This window comes from Garra rufa, chromosome 1, assembly GCF_049309525.1.
Source record: "Garra rufa chromosome 1, GarRuf1.0, whole genome shotgun sequence".
NCBI lineage: Eukaryota > Metazoa > Chordata > Actinopteri > Cypriniformes > Cyprinidae > Garra > Garra rufa.
The window spans coordinates 42,703,419-42,719,255 of NC_133361.1; the positions used below are offsets into that span (position 1 = coordinate 42,703,419).

General features: G+C 37.8%; 1 protein-coding gene across 1 annotated transcript in view; it reads right to left on the reverse strand.

The window, feature by feature from the left end:
- Window positions 1-1,852, reverse strand: part of cacna1ia (calcium voltage-gated channel subunit alpha1 Ia) — a 208,455-nt gene extending 206,603 nt beyond the window's left edge. The window contains exon 1 of the mRNA XM_073840932.1: window positions 1,614-1,852. Coding sequence (XP_073697033.1) covers window positions 1,614-1,852 — 239 coding nt within the window. The remainder of the gene's footprint in view (window positions 1-1,613) is intronic.
- Between the last annotated feature and the right edge of the window lie 13,985 nt (window positions 1,853-15,837).

Here is a 15,837-nt window from a genome sequence, read left to right on the forward strand (position 1 = left end):
AAAGGAAAGAGAAAAAAGGTTTCGTTTTACAGTGAACTTTCAAATCCAAACTTTCATATTCCTAGTTCATATAAAGTACTAGCAGATAAAATCAGAATCAAAATGAATCAAAAGTTCTAATGCTAAAAGAGTTAAATTCTTCCATGTATTTCACTAGGCACAGCGAATGTAAATTAGTACGTAATTGACTATAAGAAGCCCTGCAGTTACACTGTACCTCAAAAGCAAACAAAGTGACAGCAAACACTCTGTGACTTCATATCTAAAACAATAAATCACCAATTAAAGTGTTTTGACAAGGGCAACAATGTGCAAAAACTATTAAAAAGATAATGATTCATTTGGCCAACATATTAAATATGCAGGGAAAGGAGGGGGGAGAGATAAGTTCCTCTCTTTCCTCCCTTATCTAATCTCTCTTATTACTAAATAATTAGCAAATTGCCCCTTGGGCTTGATAAAGAGTACTCCACTTTAATTTCAATATTTCTGAAATGTAAACCATACGATATCAATAAGCCCCTGGTTTCCCAGAAGTGTGAAATGCGTTTGCAGCTCTCCAGCGCTGCATATTCACGGCTCGGATGTCCTCTGTTCTTTAAAGCATGTAAAATTAATCTCGGCACACTTTTGACCATTAATAAAGTCATCAAAGGATCACTTCATCACTCTCACTCACTACCTGAATGTAATAAAATCATAACAAGTTACTGAGACATCCCATTAAGGCATTGAAATAAATTTGGCACGCTGTGTAGAGAAGTGTGTGTGCTAATGTCTTCTCAGAAAGTGCCTCTGTTTGCAGATTTCCTGCCACCGCTCACTAGCCGGCTAGCAGCTGGAGTCAACAGTGTTCGAACACGCTCATCTTTGCGGTAACAGTGAGCAGTGCTGATTAGCGCCCTGTGGCTGTTCAAGCAATGGGAGATTTGGGCCTCTGTAGGGGGAAGAAGACCTGTGCCCATCATGTATAAAAGGCTTTCTCAGAGCCCAGCTAAATGAGAGTGTCAGCCAAACCAACGCAGAGACGTGAAATTCGATTTAAGACACTTTCCAAAGGAGTCTGGGTCCCCAAGGCAGCCACGGCTAGCTGGCAGAAATGCACAAAAAGGAAAGAAAAATCAACTTTCGAACTTCAAACGACAGAGAAAACTCAGTCCTGCTTCGCAAACTGTGCCAAGAATACATTATCGATGCACTTTAAACCCTTACCTATGTAACTCAAGTTATTCGTTAATATTTTAACATGCTAATTCATTATTTAACTGCACAAATTCATACTCTGTCTCGACTTTCCCGTTGCATTTTCACATGTTGACATTGCAATTCAATGTCACTGTCACTGGCGACAACTCGTGAAAGTCTCGTCGTTGTCAACGACATGCGCGACGCCAATCCGCTTACGTCAAGCTGTCACTCGCAGTGTGTTTGGATCAGCTTGTCACTGCGATCTCACAGCACTTAATCACTGCCTTGCTGACTAAACAGCAGTAGGAAGCTGGATTAAGTCAACTGGCCATTGTGTCAATTAGATACCTTTCCTCCAAGTCACCCCATGTTGTTAGAAGTCACATTCTACTCACGACCCCTGAGCGCCGGCTAATAAAGGATATGGGCTCGACACCATGCGGATGCACCAGTTGCGTGGGCAGGTGGTCTGCTTGAGGCAGAAGAAAACCACTGGCGCTAACTCAGGAAACGGCACGACCAAAGTGCTGAGGTCGCTGCCCGCATCATCGCACGGCCCCACCTCCTCGATGATGTCATCCCCCTGAGAGGGGCCGAAGTCCTCACACAGCCCCGCCCCCACCTGGCTCACGCCAAGCGGCACGGGACACTCCTCGGTCGTCATGGCGACGGAGCGGCAGCCTGAGGAAGGAGACGAAAAAAGACACATCAGTATTCTCAGATTTCTTTTTCCATAAGCAGATATTAAAAAAAAAACATTATAGTAAATAATACCCTTTTCACTAAACAAGGGCTATATATAAAAAAACTAATAAGAGAAGCTGATACTCTGAAATGAATCACAGCAACAGGTATAGTGGGAAAAAAATAATGTACATATTGAACAGCACTGGTAAAGTCACACAAGAAGTTTACTGCGTACTGTTGACATTATTAGCAATGGTAGCAGTAAGCTTGTTGTGTGACTTAGTGACAATCAACATTTTTGTTTCATATTTTACTTCTAGAGAAATGTTTGTAATTCTCAAAGCAAGTACTTATTTTTTTCAGTGTATTTAGCTGTTGGTAGGGCTGGGAGACAAAGCGTTGTTTATCAGAAAAAAAACTCCACAATATTGATAATAAATTCACAGTAAATAGTACATGTTTTTTCATTATCATAGCGCTGTTGCATGTACAGAGGTCACAAATTCTGGGATATGAAAATGGATTGGATTTAAAAAACTGAATATAGACCAGAATAATGTTTATTGTGGAATGTGTAGGCGACGTGCAAATCAAAGAGAACCACTTGAGAAGATATCATCCTATTATGTACTGTATATAGAAAGCTAGATAGATCTGCTAGATCTAGCATCCAGACTCATAAACAAGCCTCTTCTAGTAGTCTGACAGTGAATCTTATTCAACAATTGCTCATATCTGATTTTTCAATGCCTCAAAAAGAAGCAAGGATGTGACAAGAGCCATTCCATAATGCATAGCCAATAATAAGGATTTTTTACTCATATTTATATCTTCTTTTGTTCTACCTCTACTAGCGTTGGTAAATGAAAAGCCTTTTAGACCAGTAACTATTAAGTGACTATCAGTGTGCAATAGCTGCAATGAGTATGTTTATGTTTTGTGTTTGCCTTAAAGGGATAGTTCACCCAAAAAATAAAAATTACCCCATGATTTACTCACCATCCTAGGTGTATATGACTTTATTCAGACAAAGTTATATTAAAAATGTCCTGGCTCTTCCAAGCTTTATAATGGCAGTGAATGGCTTATGAGATTCTGAAGAAAAATAAAGGTCATACATCTATCAATAAAAATGCAATTCATACAGCTCCAGAAGGTGAATGAAGGCCTCCTGAAGCTTATCGATACATTTGGCTAAGAAAAATCCATATTTAAAACTTTATAAAATGTAATCTCTAGCTTCCGCTAACTGTCATATGCTCATTCATGAGAGAGTGGCGTTCCAGTGGATAACATAGGACGTAGGCGAACACGGTAAAGCCCAGAGGAAAGAACAAAAAATAAATAAAAACGGACACAAATTAGAAGAACAAAACAAGGATTTGTAAAGAAAAATGTTGATATAAACCAAGAGGTTTCCTTTCCTGCTGTAAACTAAACTTAGTTCTGGTTTAAAGTTTTAAATATGGATATTTTTCCTACACAAACGCGTTGATTCGCTTCAGGAGGCCTTGATTAACCCCCTGGAGCAGTATTGCCATGTCCACGGTTTTCCCGCGGAATTGGGCTACTTTAACACTGTTGCTGTGGGTTGTTTTTCATGTCCGCGGGTTGAAGCAACCCCAATAACTTTATATTTAGCACCTGGAATGTGCCATGTACCAGGGGAACCCCTCCAAAAACGTGTATTTTACCCCTGCAAAATGCAATTGGGCTAGTTTTGGGTAGCAGTTGGGCAAGTTTTGTTGTGAAAACCTGACAACCCTGCCCTGGAGCCATGTGGAGTACTTTTTATGATAGGTGGATGCACTTTATTTTGCTTCAAAATCTCAACAGCTATTCAATGTCATTATAACGCTTGGTAGAGCTAAGACATTTTTTAATGTAACTCTGACTGTATTTGTCTGAGAAAAGAAAGTCATATACACATAGGATGGCATGAGACTGGATAATTGGGTAATTTTCATTTTTGGGTGAACTATCCCTTTAAGGTGTAAATGTTATGGCCATGTAGGCTGTAGAGAGGCTTGACTGATTAAAAACAAAAACAAAACCATTCAGAACTAGATCAAACCTGATTTATAGCATTAAAAACAGTTCATGCATCATACAAAAATAGTTAAAATAGTAAATTAAAACTGAGTATACTTGCACTTCATATTACAATACCCTGTGGAGTTTATGTCATAAACTCCAATATTAAGTGATAAATTCCCAAATTAAGTTCGAAAAGTTATGCTATTAAACACATTTTATTCTAAATGAAGGTAAAAATGTACTTGGCTTGTCATCTGCAGGAGCAAAATATTGCTTAAATTTTAAAAGCATATTAAATGTCTGTCTTGAAAGATTCATACATTATTAATTAAAAAAAAATGTCTTTCCGTGGAGAAAATTGGAAAGTTTTACTTCTGGAGCCCTACTGAGCTCTATAAGCTTAGATATACTGAAATACCAGCTACACGAAAACAGATAACTTTCGATTTGCTCATATTGTGCTGGTGCCATGTTTATGTGCCAGAGCTGAGCCGCTCTGTCATCTGCTCTGCTTTCATGAGGACTGGAATAAAAACAATTCCAAATCCGTAATGAATGTAGCAGCATATTGCGCTACATCGCCGTTCATTCACTCACTGCACACAGTGACTCATAAAGCAGGAGATATAAGCGTGGATGAGTTTCCGCTGCATCGGTTACATCCCTCACCTGACCGCGATGCTCTGCGAAGTCCTGCGGTACTCCATGAGCTTCCATTAGCCCTGCTCACTTCAATTAAATCTAACAAGCCACTTTCCTTTTGTCCTGGAACACAAAATCTACCTACTGTCAGTGTTGCTGTGGTGATGAGCTGAATCTAATTTGCCATTTCTCCCTTTTTCCCCTCTCCCTGAGTAGATGCAGAGGTGCCAACATCTAAAAAGCCTCTATTTGCAGCCATTATGACTGGTAAATACAGCTAAACAGAAGAAATTCAACTGCAGCCAAAACTGTTAGTCTATCTCACATTAATTCTTCCTGTCAAATCTCACTCCGCTAATTTGCTTCATTTTGAGTTTCTCATCATCTCCTCAAAAGTTTCATAGCGTCTTAATCTCTTTTCTCTCATGCTCCTGCCTCCCTCTCGTCTCACTCTTGCAGGGAGAGCGCAGTGGTAAGCCTCTCTCTTGTGTGTTAACGCTAAAACACATTAGCACTCCTAATGGGAGAATAGACACACTTTCACATTCAACGCTAAGAGCTGCAAGAAGCCCCTGAGAGCTTGTGCTGACGCTTCAGTTTAAATCAGCTGCACGCTAAAACACCTTTAACTTAAGCACACATTTACCTTACAGTTTAACATTTACAAATGGTCATGTGGGAAAAAAATATTACTCAGCAAAATTGTCAGCAAGACTAAATTAGAGTAGTACACCAAAATAGAGACTCTGGCTCACACTAATTATTACAATAATTATTTTCACATTAAAGTCTATAAATACAGTATTATGTTACTGTACCTGTACCTAATACCTGTACCTAATAATATCCCCATTTAAAACTGGACATAAATTAAGGACTTATTGACTCACAAAATAAAAAAATAAAATGAAACATGCAGATTATACTGTATACAAATAAATATTCATATTTATTTTCTGATATTTATACTTATTTTTCAAACATTGTCCTTTAACTACAAAAAGGATCAGCTTAATCCAAAATGAACACATTTGGTTTTCAACCATTGAAAATGGGTACAATTCGACAAATTGGACATTGAGTGACATTGGGCTCCCCATATCTCTGAGATTAAAAAATATAGGGCCTTAAAAATGAAGATTACAAATGAAAAGTTTATTAAGAACCAGAATCTAAAATCATGTTCAGATAGCTTTAATACTTCTTCAGTTACAAGCACGCAAACTTTGGAAAAAATAATATTTATGGCACTCAGACAGGTATCTTCTAAGCAAATGTTTTGATAGAGGAAAACAAGACACATTTCTAGTTTTACCATTATTTGTTCTTCAGACATTCCTCTTTAAAAGAAAAAAGAAATCAGCTGAATGCAAAGTGACCCACATTTCGTTTTTGACCACTGAAAATGTAGTACAATTTAACAATTTAGTCATACTGAAATTATGGTATCTCTGGAACTGAACCATACAGGGCCTTAAAAATGAGGATGCTAAAAGGAAAGATTAATAAGACCCCAAATCAAAAAAGGGTATTAAGATATCTTCACTACTTATTAAGTTACAGGCATGCCAACCTTGGAGAAAAAAACCTGAAAAGTGCTTTTTTCTGTAAAAATATGAACAATGTAACAATTTACTCCTACAGCCATATTAAAATTGAGGTATCTCTGGAATTGAATCATGGGCCTTAATACTTATTCATTAAGTACTGTACTTAATACTTAAATACTTAATACTTAATCGTGCAGCTTTAATACTTCTTCAGTTACAAGCAGTTACAATTTAACAATTTACTCCTAGAGCCATGTTGAAATTGAAGAATCTCTGAAACTGAACCATACAGGGCCTCAAAAATTAAGATGCTAAAGTGAAAGTTTATTAAGACCCACAGGCATGCAAACTTTGGAGAAAAAAACTTTTTCCCTTTTTTCAAAGGTCACCACTGGCATATACTGCAACAAAAATAGCTAAAGTCAACAGATTTTACTAATAGACAAACCAGCCTCTGTGTAAAAGTAATATAATGACACTGAAATCTTTCTAAAATAATTTTATGCCTCTGTAATTTGCTTCTGAATCTCAAGTGACATTTTTCATTTTGACCCCTCCCTACAAAAGAGTGGATCACTCAGTAAATACAGTATACATCTGTGACATGTTTGGCTTTCATCACTATACTATCTTTCTTCAGAAAAATTATTGAAAAAACAAAAAAAAATGTTGACCTCTGGTAGAGTTGACATACATGTATTATAATTTATTATACACTGATAGTATAAGTACTGATATGGTCTTCTGATATATCTTGCATTTCTGTGATCTATGTCTGAAACTCATGTGCAATATGCTTTTGTATTCTGTACCCATACACATCATAACATTTTTGACCAAGGTCAATGCCATCACTAACACCCCAAGTTAAGCAGGAATGGGTGAGAAAGAAAGATTGCAAAAGAGAGAATGGGGTGAGAGCGGGTGTGAGCAATAGAGAGAACATAAAAGCTGTAGCTTGAGCGAAATGGCCAAACACATTAAAGCCTTTTGATATTTTCAGCAGACGAACACGCACATACTAAAAGCTCTTTAAATCCCCTCAGACCAGGGTGCATGTGCCTTTTTATCACTGTTCTCCCTGGATAGCACTTACATAGCAAAAGCTACAACAAGGCCGCAGCGTCTTACTGGCTTTCTCCATCTCTTTATTTGCCCCTCATGTCTGAATTTCTCTCCTGAATAACAGCGATTCATTCTATCAACAAATGAACTGTCCTTGAGTTTCAAGAGCTGATTTTGTAAAGCTATTAAACAAGGTTTTGTTCTTACAGATATTCAACATATGCGCAACGAGTGAAACTGTAAGAAACTGACAGCTGAGAGCAGATATAAATAATGTGCATATGAATTCACAACAGGTGTGTGGGGCATCCACAGTTATTAGTGAGAGAGAAAGATTAAAGGGTTAGTTCACCCAAATATGAAAATTCTGTCATTAATTACTCACCCTCAAGTCGTTCCAAAACCGTAAAACCTTTGTTCATCTTCGGAACACAAATTAAGATATTTTTAAGAGAGTTTTCTGACTCTACATAGACAGCAGCACAATTGACATGCTCAAGGCCCAGCAAGTTAGTAAGGACATCGTTAAAATAGTCCATGTGACATCAATGGATTAACTTCAACTTTAAAATAAAATTTACTTCATACTTGTAGTTCAGTTCATTAGGTTAATTTGGTCTGGACCAAAAAGGAAAATGACACATTTGGTCCTGGTCCACTAAACGTTCACACTGGCATTTTTAACAGCGAACCTAAAGGTACCAAACCTAAAGGCATAGTGATACATTCACAACCTGGTTGGGTTGAATGACGTATATTTTGTGACTGAATTCACCGAACACTCCAAACAATGTGTTTGACTTAAAGTGCTTTAAGTTGAATACACGCAATGCCATCCGCTGGACTAAGCGTGTTCATATGATTGTATTTTTACCACCTGCAAACTCACAACAAATTCACAAAAGGCACTTTACCTCCTTGTTGCTCCACGTTTGCCCTCTGCTCATTTTGTTTTGGATACACCACTTACTCCCTTTGTGAAATCGTGTCGCATTACTTCCTGTTTTTGGTTCATTCAGAAGAATTTGGTCTGTGCTGCGTTCATATTTCATTCAAACCGCACCAGAGTTCGTCTGAAAACAGGCCGAGACTCATCTTTTTAGTGGTTTTCTTGTTTGGTGTGCACCAGGGTTCGGATGGCAGCATTCACACTTACTTAATTGAACCACACTAAGAGAGCAATCACACCAGAGTTGGTTTTAATCGAGCCAAACATGACAAGTGTGAACACACCCTTACAATTAAAATTAAGGTTGAACCACATATGCCATATCTTTCTGGGTCTTGAATGTGTGAGTTGTGTTGCTGTCTATGCAGGGTCTCGGATTTCATCCAAAATATCTTAATTTGTGTTCTGAAGATGAGTTTGGAACAACATGAGGGTAAGTGATTAATGACAGAATTTCCATTTTTGGGTGAAATATCCCTGTAAGATTCTATACGTCAACAGTGTCGGCAGCAGCGTCTCTATAAATAGTGAAACTGAAAGTTTATCTACTTTAAGAACAGCAATGCTTCTACTTCCATACTGAGCAACTTAAAGGAATAGTTTACCCCAAACAAATTTTTTTATGTGTATCTGCTTACCCCCAGGGCATCCAAGATGTAGGTGACTTTGTTTTTCTAGTAGAACACAAACAAAGATTTTTAACTCAAACCGTTGCAGTCAGTCAGTCATATAATGGCAGTCAATGGGATCCACGGCTTTGAGAGTCAAAAAAAGAGTCACTGAGGTCTTCACACAAAAAACAATCTTGTGATTGGCTATGTAGTGTGGGGCTCGGGTCGGGTGGGCTAAGCTTCTGATTGGCTGGCCGTGGAGCCGGGTCTGTTAGGAACTATAGAACTAAGAGCATTCTAGAAAGAGCTTGGCGATTGGATGGAAATTTCAAGCATCATGCAAGGACATGCAACTGATATAAATATTGGTTGGACATTTAGGGGGGAGTATGTAGGAGTATTTGGGCGCTATTCGCGGAGAATTTAGTAACGTCAATTATTCTAATAAGCTCAGGCCGGGCGCGTTCGCCTCGCTCAATTTGTGATCCGCTGTGTAAATCTTTCGGCCGGCCGACCGGGAAAAGTCCCGGTCGTCCCGATTGCCAGTCCGCCCCTGGTATAGGCTACAGGCCCGACCTTTCTTCACGATGTTTCACCAGTCGTTTAATGGCCACTCCCCTTTTACCTACCACCTGCAAAGCTGATACGAATATGTTTTACTTTTTTATTTACAACAAGATATATAGTATAAGGACAGGTATTCAGACCACAACTGAACGTTTGAAGAAAATTTAAAGCCTTATTATTTAGAATTAGCTATTATTGATGTAAATGCAGCCATTCAAGGCACATAATTGATTTATTACAGTATTGACGGTATTAGAAAATCCATGTCGTGGCGCAATGTCACACCGGTGATGACTATGACACCGGTGTACCGCCCACCCCTAGTGAACACGTAAAAAATTATATAAATACTGCTCAGTTTCTTGCACAGACCGATTGTTTGGTGTCTTAAGACCTCAGTGCATTGTCACAAGCCGCAGGGTTTAATTTGGTTTTGTCTGTGTATGTTTTTTTGACTCTCAAAACCATGGATTCCATTGACTGTAATTATATGACTGACAGACTGCAACGGTTCGAGTTAAAAATCTTCATTTGTGTTCTACTGAGGAGAAACAAAGTCACCTATATCTTGAATGCCCTGGGGGTAAGCAGATAAACATCAAATTTTAATTTTTGGGTGAACTATTCCTTTAAAGAGACTCAATATCAAGTGTCAGCAATCATTATAATTGTTTGATTGTTATAATTACATAGATGTCACACATTGGCTTGCTTTGCATTCCTGGTCATCCTGTCCTTAACAAATGAACAATACAAGCAGTTTGCCAGACCCATAAACACACTTCTTTACTGACTGTGTTACTCTGTACAATTAACTACAATAGCAAAGTGCATAAAACGGTAAAATAATGTGTACTCTCTGAAATGCAATTGCTGCTTTATTATGATTAAGAGGTTAGTCAGTACCTGACTATGCTGACAGCTACATTTGGCCAGTCTTGGGTTTTCACATGCTCAAAACTGCCATTGTGAGGTTGTTGGCTGCCTTACAATTCAATTTGGAGCTTCAAAAGTTGCTTCGCAATAAGACTTGCTCTGTCATTTTGTCTCTGGCTGTGTGCTAAGCAGATTAAATTGGCCAGCATCATATGTTAACTGTCATTTTCAGCTTTTTTTTAAGGATAACAGCTACTTTTATATAGTGCAAAGCATTACACATTTCACCGCAATAGAACAAATACATACATTGGCTCAGATAGTTAATGTACATTAGTTTTTGGACCCAGATAACTCAAAATGATGAATAAATGATACAGGTGAAATGGGAATGCAGTGCTGACTGCTGGAGCGTGAGCAAGTTTCTGGTCAGGCTCGGGTCGTCCTGTCATTGTGCTTTAAATTAACGCCACACTCTCTGCTTATTGTGTTTGCAGACGTAATCAGCATCTTCTATAATTGAGCACTAAACATTGCACGCTTTTGATTATCAATGCATGAATGCAGCAGAGATGCGAGTGCCTTCACAGGGTGCCAGAAAAGTCTGTCAGAAATTCTTGGTAGAATTACAGTGTGACATCAATTTATGTTTATATTCTCCGTCTACAGTTAGAGCCCAGTAGGGAGCCGAGCTCTGAGCACAAACACATGCACGCTAAGCTTTCTTCAACCCTGATAATTACAACGTCAGTCATATTTCAACCAAACCAAAATGCATGCGACAGCAGTCATAGGCCACCACCATCAGCAAATGGTGGCTTATTAGGCCATATTTCACAAAACAAATATGCCTGAGGCATCTTCACAAATATCAAAGATGCCTGTGGTTCTCAAGAATCTCGAGTGTGATTGTTCCACGTGTCTAATCCTTTCCTCTCTCACACCGTGCCCGGATCGCACTAGACCCCTCTCAAGCAGTCTCTCACCATTCCTGTCCTCTCCCTCCCCATCTCCTCCGAGATGGCCCCTGTAATGAGCTAAGTCACATCGGGGCTCCGGAGAATGGATGCCAGTGGATTAGCGATTTGTTACCGCAATCTGTTTCGCAGCATTAGCCATATCAGTTGCATTGCTTTGCCAGGCTTGCACAACGTTGTTTAGGGGCATTAGCATCAGAGAGCTCGCCATTCAGAGATTCTGAGTTGAAACTAAGTCCAGGAGTGTTAATGTGAATTTATTAGATAATACCGAAAGAGACGGGCTCATTTAAATGGGGCCCAGCGGAGGCACGGCTCATTCAATTCAGTGGGCTGCCATGAAATGACTGCAGCTTAAATAACAGGCCTCATTTAAACACACACGTCAAAAAGAAACAAAGCATCTCAGTAATGTTTTCAGCCTGAGTTAAAACTTTGCTCAAAGCAGCTCCACTGGCAGCCAGTTCACAAGCTTTAAGATATTCACTAATACAAAAATATATATTTTAAATTCTGAAACACATTAAATAGCTCATGCAATAAAACAGCAACACAAATGCAGTGTTTTATTGCTACATACACCTGTCGGTCAAAAGTTTGGGATCAGTAAGTTTTTGAATGTATTTTAAATAGGTTTCTTATGCTCATCAAGGCTGCGTTTATTTGATCAAAAATACAGAAAAAAAATGTATATTGTATAATATTTTTAGAATGTAAAACAACGTTCTTCTATTTTAATATACATTAAAAATCAAATTTATTTCTATGATCAAAGCTGAATTTTTCATCATCATTACTCCAGTTTTCAGTGTCACATGATCCTTCAGAAATCATTCTAATATGCTGATTTATTATCAGTGCTGGAAACAGTTGTGTTGCTTAATATTTTTTTGGAACCTGTGATACATTTTTTAGAATTCTTTGATGAATAAAAAGTTAAAAAGAACAGCATTTATTTACAATAGAAATGTTTTCTAACAATATACACTACTTGTCAAAAGTTTGGGGTCACTAAATGTTTATTCTTTCTTTTTTTTAAGAATTGTATACTTTTATTCACCAAGGATGTGTTAAATTAATAAAGTGATATCATAGTTTTACATTGTTACAAAAGATTTATATTTTGAATAAATGCTGTTCTTTTTAACTTATTATTCATCAAAAAATCCTGAAAAAAATAATCAAAGGTTCCAAAAAAAATTATAAGCAACACAACTGTTTGCAACACAGATAATTCTAATAATAAATCAGCATATCAGAATGCTTTCTGAAGGATCATGTGACACTTAAGACTGGAGTAACAGCTGATGAAAATTCAGCTTTGCATCACAGGAATAAATTATATTTTAAAGTATATATATAAAAAACATTATTTTATATTTTAATAACATTTTGCAATATTACTGTTTTTTTCTGTGTTTTTGATCAAATAAATGCAGCCTAGATGAGCATAAGAGATGTTTTTAAAAAACATTACAAGTCTTAATGATCCCAAACTTTTGAGCAGTAGTGTATGTGGTCTAATATGATACTACATATAATGTGATTTATATATTAATATATATTCTGGAATAATTGATTCTGACCAGTCGATCGCAACATTCTGTGGTCAAATATATTTGTATACTGACCTTTCTGAATGTTGCAACAAATTTTCTACACTGTTCTATTTAGTATTCTGCAGTTACTTTATGACAGGAGAATATATATAAATTCAAATCAATTATTAATTATTTTACCCTAGCAACCACCCATAACACCATAGAAACCTCCTAGCAACTGCATGCCTGGATCACACTGTCAGGTTTATTTTAAGGTAATGATCAGATTTTTTTTTTATTTATCCAATCAAAATACTTACTTACTTTATAGTTTGCTTAATTACCAATGTGATGTTTTTCTTTGACAGTGAAATGGGACAACGGATGTAAAATTCACTTTTACATGTTTGCATATAAATGTGTGTTAGCAGCAGGGTTGCCAGGTCTTCACAACAAAACCCACCCAATTGCTACTCAACACTAGCTCAATCACATTTCGGAGGGGGTCCCCCGGTAAAAAATTGCGTTCCAGGAGGTAAGACACATGTTTTTTTTTTTTTTTGGCTGGGTTTTTTGGCTAAATATCACATTATTGGGGTCGCTTCAACCCGCGGACATAAAAAAATAACCCACGGCAGCAGTGTTAAAGTAGCCCAATTCCACGGGTAAACCGCGGACCATTTTCTCCACACTCGAGCAGCTGTAGCGACAACAATGTCTCGTAAGCAATGCACGTGTTTTGTAGTCAGATGTAAAAGTAAACATAAGAGTCTTCATTTCCTCACAACATCAGAGCCACTGAGGACGCAGTGGATTAATTTTGTTTTTGATGATAATGCACCACCGGTTACACAAAAAACTAAAAAGAAGGGTGGGGTGAGCAGTAGCTCCGAAATGCACCGAAATGTGTCGCTGTGAACAGAGCTGTTTTTGACATGGTTAAAAGGGTGTTTACCATTGAGGAATTTAACCAAAGTATGTTGCAGACATTTAATGAAGACCCTAAAGAATCATACCAACTTGTGGAAAATCAACACCTGATGTCCCTTTTAAATATCTCACTTTAACTCAAAGGCCAAAATACACTTTTCATACACCATACTAGATTGATAACTATTGTATCAAAAGTAAGTAATGAAGACATTATGCCTCTAGAGCGCAGTCACATTTAAAGTTACATCTATATTGAGTGCAGCTCGGAATCCTCTTCAGATGTCCTAAGATGAGTCATTCATTGACACAAGATTTATTCAATAGAAGCTATTTTAAATTTCCACCCCGGTTTGTTGCTCGCAGGCCCTGCAGTGATATAATAGAGAGTGGTATGTGTGAGTGTATTCAAATGCCTGTAATGCTGATTCTGGTACTATGAAGGTTACAATTGACACACCTGGCTGTCAGGATAACAGCTTTTTTATACCTGTCAGTATATGTACACTAATCCTGCCCCCAAGAGGCCTGTCGGCATGGCGCTCGGTCTGATTGACAAGTGGCTGGCACTGAGGCTGGCTCAGGCTGTATTAGCCAGCAGAGCTTCAGAAAAAGAATCTATCCACCTCCGTAATGTACAGCAGATAATGCTAAAAAGATACTGAAGAGAGACAACACGGCAATCGCTGAAAAGTTATGAAAACTGTAATGTTATGAAGCTACAAGAATACCTTCTGTGCTTTTGCGTTATGAACGTGTGTCAAAGACTGACAGAAAGTATTGTCATAGCTTCATAACTTTACGGTTTAACCACTGATGTCACATGGACTATTTTAATGATGTCCTTACTACCTTTCTGGGTCTTGAATGTGGTAGTTGCATTGCTGTCTATGCCGGATCAGAAAGCTCTCGGATTTTATCAAAAATATTGTAATTTGTGTTCCGAAGATAAACGAAGATCTTACGGGTTTGAAAGACATGAGGGTGAGTAATTAATGTGATGACAAAAATAATCATGAAAACCTTAATACAAAGTTACAAACTTGCATTTGATTATAATAAACAGGCAAAAGTTTTAAGCAGACTACGTGATTGGAGAAGTACAGCAGATGTCGGTAATTTTGGACATTTTGGCTAAAATTATGAGCTTAATTAATTTATTTTTTAATGAAACATATGCACGGATGAATGATAAGATCAAATGTATTTAGAACAGATATGATGAACTTTCATTTCATACAGACTTTAAAGATTAGCGCTGCATGTTTTTGCACTTCTGCCAGACAGCTGGATAAGCGCCACACACACATTACACAAACTCAAAGCTTGAAGAGAAGCTTGAACTATAAAGAGTAACACCAATATACAAACAGAATACAAACATCTACTCATCCATTTATGGCAGTTTGCTTTAAATTTGAAAGCAGGTGTAGGAAAGAATTTACTAAAGAAACTTTCAGCAGCTGCTACACAAAACTCAATGTGACATTCAAGACATCAAGAACAATGTGACATTAAAGACGTGATGAGAGTGTTGAATATGAGCCTGGCATCTGTCATGACAAAAGACTACTTGCGTGTCAGCAATCTGCTATGAAGAAAACCTGACGCAAAATGTATAGACAATGCATGCTTAGCGTGTTACATGTCCAGACAGCCAAAGAGAGTATGCTTTTATGCCTCTGCGCTAGCATATGTGCGTCAGTTCTTACGCGTGAAAAAGAAGGCGAGAGAAGACGACAGTGCAAATGAGAGGGAAAGAATCAGAGGATGGAAAATGAGCTTTCAATTGACTCATTTCAATAGACCCGTCTAGGCTTCTGAGAGAGGAAGAACGAGGAACACAGGGAAGGAAGAGAGAGTGAGAGGGCGAACGACGATATAAAGGAGTTTTTAAAGTCTTTTAGCTGCGGAGAACACAATGTGCCAGAGTTCTCCCTCAGTACAAAATCTAAACGGTCCACATCACAAAGCAGCTTAATGTCAGAGTCAGGAAGTGCCAAAGTAACCGGATGACAGACTCACACAGACTGAAATAGACTGGAATGAAGTGTGTACATTAGTGTTTACTTTGTAAACAAATTTGTACTTTTTGAACAAATGAGAACAAATCGTTTTCATTGACTTGCATTCATATTTAACTCTTTTGGATTTGGAATACCATGAACACAAAACAAATCCTCCATCTCCACCTAATGGCTTAAAAATATAACCTAC